Genomic DNA, 13629 nt, shown 5'->3' with positions numbered 1-13629 from the left:
CTTTTTACGTGTACGTTGAAATGATCATGTGATTTTGTCCTTTATTCTATTCAAATAATGTATTATGTTGATTGCTTTTTGTATATTCCACTTGATAAAATGATGCACACGCCAGGTGTGGGCTGGCCTATAATAATAAAATAATACTGTATAACAATAAAAATAATAGTGTATAATCCTTTTAACATGTTGCTGGATTCAGTTTGGTAGTATTTTATTGACAATTTTTGTGTTTATATTCTTAAGGGATATTGGTTTGCAGTTTAATTTTGATTATCTTTGTCTGGGTTGAGTATTAAGAGTAACACTGACCTCACAGAATGAGTTGGGTAGTGTTCTCTTCTATTTTTCCAAAGAGTTTTATAAACTACTGATGTTATTCTCTAAAAGTTTCATAGAATTGACCAATGAAACTATCTGATGCTGGAATTTTCTATGTGAGCAGAAAAGTTTTTATTATTAATTCTCTCTACTTATTATAGATATATTCAGATTTTCTATTTCTTCTTGAGATAGTTTTAGTTCATTTTCTCTAAGTCATCTAATTAGTATATAATTGTTCATAGCATTCCATTATAACCCTTTTTCTTTCTTTCTTTCTTTTTTAATACCTCAGCTGTGCCGAGATCTTTTTTTTTTAAGAGACAGAATCTTTTTGTCACCCAGGCTGTAGTGCAGTGGTATGATATTGGCTCACTGCAACCTCTGTCTCCCAGGTTCAAGTGATTCTTCTGGCTCAGCTACAAAAGCAACTGGGATTACATTATGCCTGGCTGATTTTTGCATTTTTAGTAGAAATGGAGTTTTATCACATTGGTCAAGCTGGTCTTGAATGCCTAACCTCAGGTAATCCACCTGCCTCAGCCTCTCAAAGTGCTGGGATTATAGGCCTGAACCACTGCTCCCAGTCAACCCTTTTTATTTCTGTATAGTTGGCAGCAATGTTCCCTTTTTTCTGATTTTAGAATATGAGTCTTCTTTCTTTCTTGATCGGTCTAGCTATAGTCAATTTTCTTGATCTTTTCAAAGAACCACTTTTAGTTTCATTGATTTCCTCCATTGTTTTCTGTTCTCTCTTTCACATATTTCTGCTTTAGCCTTTATTAGCTTCTATATTAAGCATATCTTTTTACTTTCTATAGTTTCAATATCAGGGTCCTTGCTAACACTGGAGGGACTGCCCCTGCCAGAATTAGCTTTTTCCTTACAGATAGTGAACTCACCTGTGAGTATTCCTTTCATAGGCAAACCAACCATACTAAAGCCAATACCCTACCATCTCCTCTATGACACTGAGGGCCAATACTAACTACACTGCCCTAATCACCTGGGCCAGGTACTAGACAACTAGAAATAGCCCCTCAATCCCAGAACCCCTGAAATCATTCAAACTAGCTAATCCTAAATCTGCTTATCCTGTCTTGTGTGCCTCTTCCCTTTGAAACCACAGTCAAGGCTTTTGCCCACATTTCCCCAATCAGCTGCCTTCTAAATGACCCAGTGTTTCCCCATGTGGCCTGCTATAGCATGGCATGCCCTCTCCTCAGGATCTGTGAGTATAATAAACTATTTTTTCAATGGCAATCACCTCCTGGTCTATTGGCCTCATCATACAGGAATAATAATAAAACCTACATTTTAAAGTAGCCTCTTCCTTCTGTTTGTTTTGGGTTTGGTTTTCTTCTAGTTTCTTAAAGTAGAATTTTAGGCTATTTATTTAATATCTTTTTTCTTTTCTGTATAGCACTGCTTTAGTTGTATACCGTAAGTTTTGGTATGCTGTGTTTTCTTTATTAATTTCAAAGTATTTTCTAATTTCTCTTGTGATTTCATCTTTGACATTAATTATTAAGGAGTGTATTGTTTAATTTCCACAGATTTGTGAATTTCCCTAATTTCTTTCTGTTAAAGATTTCCAATTTCATTATTCATTTATTCTTAATTTCAAGTGTAGTAAAAATGTCACAGAACCTGTAATCCCAGCACTTTTGGAGGCCAAGGCAGGCGGATCACAAGGTCAGGAGTTCAAGACCAGCCTTACCAACATGGTGAAACCCTGACTCTACTAAAAATACAAAAATTAGCCAGGCGTGCTGGCATGCGCCTGTAATCCCAGCTACTCAGGAGGCTGAGGCAGGAGAATCTCTCGAACCCAGGAGGCAGAGGTTTCAGTGAACTGAGATCGTGCCACTGCACTCCAGCCCAGACTGGGCAACAGAGAGAGACTCCATCTCAAAAAGAAAAAGAAAGTCACAGAATCCTAGACTTGGACAAAATCTACAGAGAATATTCACCATTACTTCTAGTGCCATCCTAGATGATATTAGAGATATATTTCAACAGACTTTGGAAGAGACAAAAGAAATCAAATAATAAAGTTTGATTTATCCTGGGACTGGAAAAAATCATTTATATGTTGTATTTATACAGCATTTTACAGATTATAGAAAGTACTTTTACATCCATAACTGCACGTAAATAATTTTTAAAAATATCTTGAATATTACTTATAACACAAAATAGACAACAAATAAATTGGCAAAAACAAAATACCTGATAGGTGTTGTCAAAACTGTCATACATGAATCTGGTGATCAAGGATGTTTTTCCAACTGAAATGAAAAGAAAAACAGATTTGCTCAGTGAACACATTACATTGGGTTCTCAGAAAATTTTTCTACAGAGAACTGCAATTAAAGTCAATGGTAAATATTTGCAATAGTTCTACTAAAATAATTAAAAACCATATAGCCCCAAGATTGTCAAAATGACTTTCTCCAAACATAGACAACAATCTCCCAAATTAAAAGCACAGATAAACAGCATATACTTAAAAGTTGAAAACACTCTGTTATTATATTTGACATTCCTAATTCACGAAAGGCCAAGTAGGTGTTTACTTGGTCTTAAAAAAAAGAATTAAGGGAGGCTTAGGTCCCCTTCATCTAACAAATCAAAGTATAATCCTTGGGAGCAGAAAGGCAAAAGACAGTCTTAGAAGGGGTATGAGGGCTACAAGAACAACACTGTTTAAGTGTGAGAAAAAATGGCCAGGCACAGTGGCTCACTCGTGTAATCTCAACACTTGGGGAGGTTGAGGCAGGCGGATCACGAGGTCAAGATATCAAGAACATCCTGGCCAACATGGTGAAACCCCGTCTCTACTAAAAATACAAAAATCAGCTGGGTGCCGTGGCGCGTGCCTGTAGTCTCAGCTACTTGGGAAGCTGAGGCAGGAGAATTGCTTGAACCCAGGAGGTAGAGGTTGCAGTGAGCCGAGATCATGCCACTGTACTCCAGCCAAGCAACAGAGTGAGACGCCATTTCAAAAAAAACACTGAGAAAAAGTGACAAGAGAAGCTGTTTTAAAAATCATTTCAAAATCAAATACATCTCTCTACCTCTCTGGCAGGGAATTCCCAAAGATCCGTAACTTTACTTTGAATTTTAGGTTAATCCATATGAAAGTGTGACAAGGTCAAAAGCAGTGGAATGCTGGCAATTTCTTTACCAATGAGCACATTCTCCAAGGGTAAAAACCATATCTGATTATTTTTCTATTTTGTCAGTGGCTTGGCAATGACTCAAAATACAAAATGAATGCAAAAATGTATCAATTAGGAACTGGGTAAATCGACATCTCTAATGCTCCCCAAAATGTACTTTTTGGGCACTTAAGAACCATACATAGTCATTCATATTTTATTGTGAATTAAGTAACTTTTGATTTCAAATCAGTTTTTAGAGACCAGATCTGGCCTCTAACTATCCCCTTCTTATATGCCATATGAAAACCTGAGGAAAAAATTGGGCCAAACAACAAAAAGGCCCACAAAATTATCTACTCCAAAATGTCTTATTCAGAAGAGCCTAAAATAGCAGGCTGAAAAGAAGAGCTATAACTAGTTTCCCTAGATGCTAGCCAAAATCAAAACTGATGTTTGGGAAGAAGCCACTTTTTTCCTTTTTGCCTTTGAGACAGAGTCTCAATCTGTTGTTACCCAGGCTGCAGTGCAGTAGTGCAATCACGGCTCACTGCAGCCTCTGCCTCCCAGGTTGAAGCACTCCTCCCACTTAAGCCCTGCAAGTAGCTAGAATCACAGACACGTGTCACCATGCCCAGCTAATTTTTTTGCATTTTGGTGGAGATGGGGTTTCACCATGTTGCCCAGGCTGATCTCCAACTCCTGAGCTCCAGTGATCCGCCTGCCATGGCCTTCCAAAGTGCTAGGATTATGGGCATGAGCTATCACACCCGGCCTGGAATATTCTTTACTGAGACTCCTGGAGTTCTAGGTGGCCAGGGGCATTGTCCAATATCAAAAGAACTTTCAAATGAATTCAGGAACAAAGCATCAATGAAACCACTCCAGAAAAAGAGTTCTTGTCCAGACCATCTTGTACAACCAAAGATTGGCAGCTAGTGTTTACCTTTTCTCTTCAAGGCTTGGGTTGGTTAGCAGCTTTACAGACAAGGGCAGTCCTGATCATAAACTCAACTGCATTTGCACAAGAGTAGAATTAGCCTATCCCTTCCTGCCTTAAATGCTGGTGCTTGTTTCTCTTCCTTACCAATAAATGTCCTTTGTGGCATTTTTCCCCCAAAATAGGGCATTTTTGTCTGCATTAAAGACCTGTTCAGGCTGGGCATGGTGGCTCACGCCTGTAATCCCAGAATTTAGAAAGGCTGAAGCGGGTGGATCACTTGGGTAGGGAGTTCAAGACCAGCCTGACCAACATGGTAAAATTCTATCTCCATTAAAAATATAAAACTCAGCCGGGTGTGGGAGCGCACGTCAGTAATCCCAGCTACTCAGGAGGCTGAAGCACCAGAATCGCTTGAACCTGGGAGGCACAGGTTGCAGTGAGCCCACAGTGCGCCACTGCACTCCAGTCTGGGCAACCCAGACTCTGGGCAACATAGTGAGACTCTGTCTCAAAGCAAGCACACAAACAAACAAAAAGACATGTTTAGGCAGCTATGCTATCCCTTCTCCTCAAGGATTTTCTTTCCCCTCTCCCACCCGCACCGAGACAGAGCCTTGCTCTGTCACCCAGGCTGGAGTGCAATGACACGACCTCGGCTCACTGCAACTTCCACATCCTAGGTTCAAGCAATTCTCCTGTCTCAGCCTCCCAAGTATCTGGGATTACAGGTGCACACCACCACACCTGGCTAATTTTTTTATTTTTAGTAGAGACAGGGTTTCACCATGTTGTCCAGGCTGGTCTCGAACTCCTGACCTTGTGATCCTCCCAGGTCAGCCTCCCAAAGTACTAGGATTACAGGTGTTAAGTCACCGCGCCCAGCCTCATTTATTTTCTTAATGGCATCTGGAAATTTGTCTTGGTTGGTGCAAGCTGATTCTGCTGTTATCTTGACTTTTTTTTTTTAAGCCAAATCTTATAAAAATTATGAAGTCATCCCTTCCTGGAATTAATTCTCTAGCTTCAGATCCTTCATCTTCCTTTTAAGTGTCATATAATGATTTTACTTTTTCTCAAATCATATTAGATTCTATATCATTATATCAATTCTGCACCCACATAAAAGCTGTATTTTAGGCTGGGTGTGGTGGCTCACGCCTGTAACTGTAATCCCAGTACTTTGGGAGGCTGAGGTGAGCAGATCATGAGGTCAGGAGTTCAAGACCAGCCTGGCTAATATGGTGAAACCTTGTCTCCACTAAAGATAGAAAAATTAGCCAGACATGGTGGCACACACCAGGAGTCCCAGCTACTCGGGAGGCTGAAGCAGGAGAATCGCTTGAACCCCGGGCAGAGGTTACAGTTAGCCAAGACTACGTCACTGTACTCTAGCCTGGGCGACAGAGCAAGACTCTGTCTCAAAATAAATAAAATAAAATAAAATATAAAAGCTGTGGCTAAGCACGGTGGCTCACACCTGTAATCCCAGCACTTTGAGAGGCCAAGGCAGGAAGAACATGAGGTCAGGAGATCGAGACCATGCTGGCCAACACGGTGAAACCCATCTCTACTAAAATACAATAAATTAGCCAGGCGTGGTGGCATGCGCCTGTAGTCCCAGCTACTCAGGAGGCTGAAGCAGGGAATTGCTTGAACGCAGGAGGCGGAGATTGCAGTTGCACTCCAACCTGGCAACAGAGCAAGACACCGTCAAAAAAAAAAAAGCTGTATTTTTAAATGTAAGACTTTTTGTATTTAAGGAAAAAGTACAAAGTTTTTGCCTGCTGGCATAGCTACAGTGATGGCTACACAAATTTCCCTTTAAAAAAAAAGAGGGGGGGCCGGGCGCAGTGGCTCATGCCTGTAATCCCAGCACTTTGGGAGGCCGAAGCGGGTGGATCACGAGGTCAAGAGATCGAGACCATCCTGGTCAAGATGGTGAAACCCCGTCTCTACTAAAAATACAAAAAAATCATCTGGGCACGGTGGCACATGCCTGTGAGCCCAGCTACTCAGGAGGCTGAGGCAGGAGAATTGCCTGAACCCAGGAGGCGGAGATTGTGGTGAGCCGAGATGACGCCATTGCACTCCAGCCTGGGTAACAAGAGTGAAACTCCATCTCAAAAAAAAAAGGGGGAATTTTTTTTTTTTTTTTAATTTCCTTATGTTAGATTCATTCACTTTGTATGGCAGGTACCTGCAGATGTAGACCTTGAGCTATGGTATATATCAAGCAATTCAACAAGTTTTTCCTGTAATGTTCTGACTTTTCTATGCCTTGTGGGAGCACTTCCAGTATCACCAGTGGCACTTCATATGGGTCCCACTGTGTTATTCAAGGTTTACGGTACTGCACTAAACACAATGAGAAAAATGTACGAACTGCGAGAGATCAATTATTCTGATCACTTTTTACTGCAAAATGCTATTTACTGGAAAGACAACTGCTCACCTGGAGATGATCGGAGTCATAGGCATTTTAAACAGATACTCAAAACCCTTAGGCTCACCACAACACCAATAGTAGGTAGCCACAAAATAATTATAGTATATACTACAGGGTTTTATGCAGTTATAATTTAATACTGCATCTTTATGTTTATCTATATTTCACTCCACTGTGAACGGTGCCATATATGGTCTGTAAGCATAGTGTATACATAAGTTTTAATACATTTTAATTTTTAATGGGCACCATGGCTCATGTCCGTAATCCCAGCACTTTGGGAGGCTAAGGCAGGAGTATCACATAAGGTCAGGAATTCGAGACCAGCCTGGCCAACATGGTAAAACCGGGACTCTACTAAAAATACAAAAATTAGGCCGGGCGCGGTGGCTCACGCCTGTAATCCCAGCACTTTGGGAGGCTGACGCGGGTGGATCACAAGGTCAAGAGACAGAGACCATCCTGGTCAACATGGTGAAACCCTGTCTCTACTAAAAATACAAAAAAAAAATTAGCTGGGCACGATGGCACGTGCCTGTAATCCCAGCTACTCATGAGGCTGAGGCAGGAGAATCACTTGAACCCAGGAGGCAGAGGTTGCAGTGAGCCGAGATTGCGCCATTGGACTCCAGGCTGAGCAACAAGAGCAAAACTACATCTCAAAAAATTAATTAATTAATTAAAAAAAAATTTTTTTTTGAGACAGAGTCTCGATCTGTTGCCCAGGTTGGAATGCAGTGGCAAACCCTCAGCTCACCACAATCTCCGCCTCCCGAGTTTAAGCAATTATCCTGCCTCAGCCTCCTGAGTAGTGGAAATCTCAGGCCTGTGCCACTATGCCCAGCTAATTTTTGTATTTTTAGTAGAGACAGGGTTCCACCATGTTGGCCAGGCTGGTCTCGAACTCCTAACCTCAAGTGATTTATCTGCCTTGGCTTCCCAAATGCTGTGATTACAGACATGAGTCATCGATCCAGGCCATATTTTAATTTTTTTATAATAGATTTGTCTATATGTTTTATAGTAATAAATGGTAACATCAACTAGTATTTAAATATATTTTATGCATTCAAAAAAATACCTTTTTCTTAATCTTTTTCAATATTTTTAGGTTACATAGTTTGCAAATTTTCAGTGTCACAAATCGCCAAAAAAATTCAATGCATTTATTGAAAAAAATTCCTTATATAAGTGGTCCCTTGCAGTTCAAACCAGTGCTACAGACCAGGTGCAGTGGTTCATTCTTGTAATCCCAGCACTTTGAGCAGCTGAAGTGACAGGATCCCTTAAGCTCAGCAATTTGAGGATCCAGTGAGCCACAATCATACCACTGCACTCCAGCCTGGGCAAAAGTGTGAGACTCTGTCTCAAAAAGAAAAAGAGGGGGTGGGGAGAACTCCTATTGTTCAAGGGCCAAATATATATATATATATATATATATATATATATACTTCAATCCTAATCCTTAACCTTTCCAAAATAAGTAAGATAGAAATCTAATTTTTTTCTGACAATTTCTGCTTAAGGAAAAGCTCTGATTTTGCTAGCAAGGAAAAGGTGGTTGGGGGCGGTGGCTCACTATAATCTCAACACTTTGGGAGGCAGGGTTGTCTCTACAAAAATACAAAAATTATCTGGGTGTAGTGGCAGACGCCTGTAATCCCAGCTACTTGGGAGGCTGAGGCAGAATTGCTTGGACCCAGGAGGTAGAAGTTGCAGTGTGCTGAGATTGAACCATTGCACTCCAGCCTGGGCAACAGAGCAAGACTCCATCTTAGGAAAAAAAAAATTTTTTTTAAGTACCACTGGAATGGGATTATGCTATACACTTAATCTGATCAAATGAATTTTTTAAACTGATAGGTAGAAAAGAAGATGACCTCAGAGAAATCTTAAATTGACCCTACTTTCTTATTGCCCCAATTCTTTTAAAAACACTCTACTGATGCCGGGCGCGGTGGCTCACGCCTGTAATCCCAGCACTTTGGGAGGCCGAGGCAGGTAGATCACGAGGTCAAGAGATCGAGACCATCCTGGTCAACATGGTGAAACCCCGTCTCTACTAAAAATACAAAAAATTATCTGGGCACGGTGGTGCGTGCCTGTAATCCCAGCTACTCGGGAGGCTGAGGCAGGAGGTGGTGGAGGTTACAGTGAGCCGAGATCGCGCCATTGCACTCCAGCCTGGGTAACAAGAGTGAAACTCCGTCTCAAAAAAAAAAAAAAAAAACACTCTACTGATGAAACCCACACCTAGAATTAAAGATCACATCCTTGTTCTGGGAGTTTGCCTCTAAAACTGCAGTAAGATCTAAGGTTTAAGTAAGTTTATTTTATGGGCCGGGCATGGTAGCTCATGCATGGTGGCTCATGACTGTAATCCCAGCACTTTGGGAGGCAGAGGCGGGCAGATCACTTAAGCTCATAAGAACAAGACCAGCCTGGGCAATGTGGTAAAATTCTGTCTCTAAAAAAATACAAAAATTACCCGGGCATGGTGGTGTGCGCCCTATAGTCCCAGCTACCCAGGAGGCTGAGGTAGGAGGATGGCTTGAGCCCAGGAGGTGGAGGTTGCAGTGTGCCTAGATCATGCTATTGTACTCCGGCCTGGGTGATAGAGTCAGACCTTGTTTCAAAATAAAAAAGCTTATTTTATGGAAATACTTAAGATAACTTAGGAAGGTGCATGTAAAATGTTTTTATAAAAATAAGAAATAAAAATCTTTTAGGCCGCACTCAGTGGCTCATACCCGTAATCCCAGCACTTTGGGAAGCTGAGGTAGGAGAACTGCATGAGCGCAGGAGTTTGAGACCAGCTGGAGCAACATAGTGAGGTCCCAACTCTACAAAAAATTTTAAAAGTTATCTGGGCATGGTAGGGTGCACCTGTAGTCCCAGTTACTCAGGAGGTTCATGTGGGAGGACCGTGTAAACCCCCAGAGGTCCAGGCTGCAGTGAACTGAGATCACACCATTCATTGCACTCCAGCCTAAGTATCACAGCGAGACCCCATCTGTTTAAAAATAAATAGGCCAGGCTCGGTAGCTCATGCCTGTAATCCCAGCACTTTGGGAGGCTGAGGTGGGCAGATAACCTGAGGTCAGGAGTTAGAGACCAGCCTGGCCAACATGGTGAAAATCTGTCTCTGCTAAAAGTACAAAAATTAACCAGGCATGGTGGCACGTGCCTGTAATACAGTTACTCAGGAGGCTGAAGCAGAAGGATCGCTTGAACCTGGAGATAGAGGTTGTAGTGAGCCAATATTATGCCATTGCACTCCAGCCTGGGCGACAAAACAAGACTCCATCTCAAAAAGTAAATAAATAAATAAAATAAATAAGGCCAGGCGTGGAAGCTCACACCTGTAATCCCAACACTTTGGGAGGCTGAGGTGGGCAGATCACCTGAGGTCAGGAGTTCGAGACCAGTCAGGCCAACATGGCAAAACGCTGTCTCTGCTAAAAATACAAAAATTAGCTGGGCGTGGTGATGCTTGCCTGTAATCCCAGTTACTCAGGAGGCTGAGGCCGGAGATCACTTGAACCCGGGAGGTAAAGGTTGCAGTGAGCCGAGATCACGCCACTGCACTCCAGCCCGGGCAACAGAATAAGAAGCCATCTCAAAAAAATAAAAAATAAAAATAATAAAGAGAATGGACAAATTGTGGCATAGTCATAAAATGAAATATTACAATGGTAAAATATCCTAATATGTAAAACTACATGAACAAATTTAAGACACTACATAGAGTAAAACAGGCCAGATACAAAAGAATATATACTCTATGATTCTATTTATATGAAGTTCAAAACTGGCAGAATTAATGCTGATAGAAGTCAGAAAAGTTGTAAGGGGTTTCTAACTGAGAAAGGGACCCAAGGAATCTTCTAAGTGCTGGTATTAATAGTTATAAGGGTGAATAAAAAGGTAAAATTTCCAACAAGCCACATATTTAAGCTTTGTCTACTTTATGCCCTTTACTAGATGTTATTCTTTTAAAAAAGAAAATCTTTTTCTCAAAGAGTAAAACACTATTACATATGTATCATTCCCAATAAAAAGTGTATATATTTATGTGGCTATCAAGTACCCCATGATATATACTGTGGCAAGAAGGGCACTTCACCTAGTGAAGTGAGAAAAATTCCAGTTTAATAGTGGAGAAAATTTTACCCAGTTTATCAAGTTTTTGTTTTTGTTTATTTTGAGACAGAGTCTCGCTCTGTTGCCCAGGCTGAATGGAGTACAGTGGTATGATCTTGGCTCACTGCAACCTCCATCTCCTGGGTTCAAGTGATTCTCCTGCCTCAGCCTCCCAAGTAGCTGGGATTACAGGTGCATGCCACCATGCCTGGCTAATTTTTGTATTTCTAGTAGAGATGAGGTTTCACCATGTTGGCAAGGCTGGTCTCGAACTCCTGACCGAAGATGATCCGCCTGCCTCAGCCTCCTAAAGAGCTGGGATTATAGGCATAAGCCACCACACCCAGCCAGTTTATCCAGTTTAATAGTGAGGAAAAAAAAACTGATAAACCCAAATTGGAGATAATCTACAGCAGCAGCAGCAGTCCCCAACCTTTTTTGTACCAGAGACAAGTTTCATGGAAGACAATTTTTCTATGGGTGTCGGGGAGGTGGAATAATGAATTATTTCAGGATGAAACTTATCTACCTCAGATCATCAGGCTCTAGATTCTCATAAGAAACAAGCAACCTAGATGCCTTGCACAGACAGTTCTTATAGACAGGGTTTCAGCTCCTATGACAAGCCACCACTGATCTTATAGGAGGTGGAGCTCAGGCCCACAGCTCACCTCCTGCCATTGAGGCCTGGTTCCTAACCAAAACCTAGAAGAAAACTAAAGAATATTTCTCAGTAAAAGTAGGTAGGAACAAGACAACTACAGGTTGAATATCTCTTATCTAAAACGCTCAGAACCGTAAGTATTTCAGATTTTAGAAAATGTGCATTATATTTGAGCATTCTTAATCCAAAAGCCTGAAATGAGAAATGCTCCAATGAGCTTTCCTTTGAAAGTCATACCTAAATATAAAATTTTGATGCAGGTATTTGTAAATCATCTCTTAAAAACAATATTAGCATTCACTATCCTTCCTCAATGCAATCTCCAGAAACAAAATAGAAATTCTAGCACAATTTCAACATTTATAATAACATTCCTGAAATCACACCATCTGCACCACGCTAATTACACATCTGTGTAATTCTGTGAAGGCCAGGAACGACAATGATGTCAGTTGAATTCACACTCCATTTAAGTGTATTAGCAACCACCGGCAAACTACTTGGGTATAAATCCTAATTCAAATGATAGGGCTAAATCTTTGAAATGTTTGTGGCCCAGGGCAAATATAATAGAAAAATAATCCTACTCAATTATATTTCTCCATTTTAATGAGAATATGCAGGGACTGAACTATGCTGGGGATATAAAAACAATCAGAACATAATACTAATACTTGCTAAGGTTAAGTCAGAGAGACAAAAAATTCATGCAGTGTGATAAAGAGTACACGAGTATGTTGTAAATGGAGGCAGTCTTCTATAAGGAGGCTCGACAGTAAAGAAAACTTTCCAGAGAAAAGTAATTTTAAAGCTGAGGTCTGTAGGAGAGAGTTTAGCTAGAAGAAAGAGAAGATACCTCAGGCCTTTAACAAGTACCATGAGTTATTAGAGAACTAACTTAGGAAACTTTATTTATTTTTCCAATCTTATTTGGAAAGAAAGAAATTAAAATATGTGCCAGGCACAGTGGCTCACACCTATATTTTCAGAACTATGGGAGGCTGAAGCAGGCAGATCAAAAGGTCAAGAGATCGAGACCATTCTAGCCAACACGGTGAAACTCCATCTCTACTAAAAATACAAAAATTAGCTGGGTGTGGTGGTTCACACCTGTAGTCCCAGCTACTCAGGAGGCTGAGGCAGGAGAATCTCCTGAACCAGGGAGGCGAGAGGTTGCAGTGAGCCAAGATTGCTCCACTGCACTCCAGCCTAGCAACAAAGTGAGACTCCCACCTCAAAAGAGAAAAGAAAGAAATTTAAATACATAACTCTACTTATATATGAGATTATCTGAATTCTTCAAAATTAAATCAGACAAGTAAATTTGTAATGAGCCATATCCAGGATATAACCTTGAAGTTACAGGCCCTCTAATAGGATTTTGCTGCTAATATCAAACCTATCCCAACCTCAGAAGTCTACTTGAGACAATACAGTATCTGAGGAGGCAGTTTCCAGAATCCCAGCCATGCCTTTAAAAAAACAAAGAGAGAGAGAGAGAGAGAGAGAGAGAGAGAGAGAAATCACATACCATACAATTCACCTACTTTTTTTTTTTTTGAAACAGAGTGCAGTGGCATGATCATGGATCACTATGGCCTCTGACCTCAGCCTCCTGAGTAGACTACAGGTAGAAAACGCTGGGATTACAGATAGGAGAAATTCACCCTTTTAAGGCCAAGTGTGGTGGCTCATGCCTGTAATCCCCACACTCTGGGAAGCCAAGATGGGCTGATCACTTGAGGACAGAAGTTTGAGACCAGCCTGGCCAACATGGTAAAATCCCATCTCTAGTAAAAACACAAAAACTAGCCAGGCACGGTGGCAGACACCTGTAATCCCAACTACTTGGGAGGCTGAGGCAGGGGAATTGCTTGAACCTGGAAGACGAGGGCACAGTGAGCTGAGATTGTGCCACTGCACTCCAGCCTGAGCAACAGATTGAGAC

At 41.1% G+C, this 13629-nt stretch overlaps 1 protein-coding gene across 2 annotated transcripts in view; it reads right to left on the bottom strand.

The window, feature by feature from the left end:
- The window catches only part of RAB6A (RAB6A, member RAS oncogene family), a 94017-nt gene that overhangs the window by 54125 nt on the left and 26263 nt on the right, over positions 1-13629 (bottom strand). For both annotated transcript variants that reach the window (XM_035265496.3, XM_035265495.3), the window contains exon 2: positions 2554-2612. In XM_035265496.3, the coding sequence (XP_035121387.1) occupies positions 2554-2612 (59 nt within the window). The remainder of the gene's footprint in view (positions 1-2553; positions 2613-13629) is intronic.

Source organism: Callithrix jacchus, chromosome 10 (genome assembly GCF_049354715.1).
Source record: "Callithrix jacchus isolate 240 chromosome 10, calJac240_pri, whole genome shotgun sequence".
Taxonomy (NCBI): Eukaryota; Metazoa; Chordata; class Mammalia; order Primates; family Cebidae; genus Callithrix; species Callithrix jacchus.
This window is presented reverse-complemented; position numbering and strand designations above follow the sequence as displayed.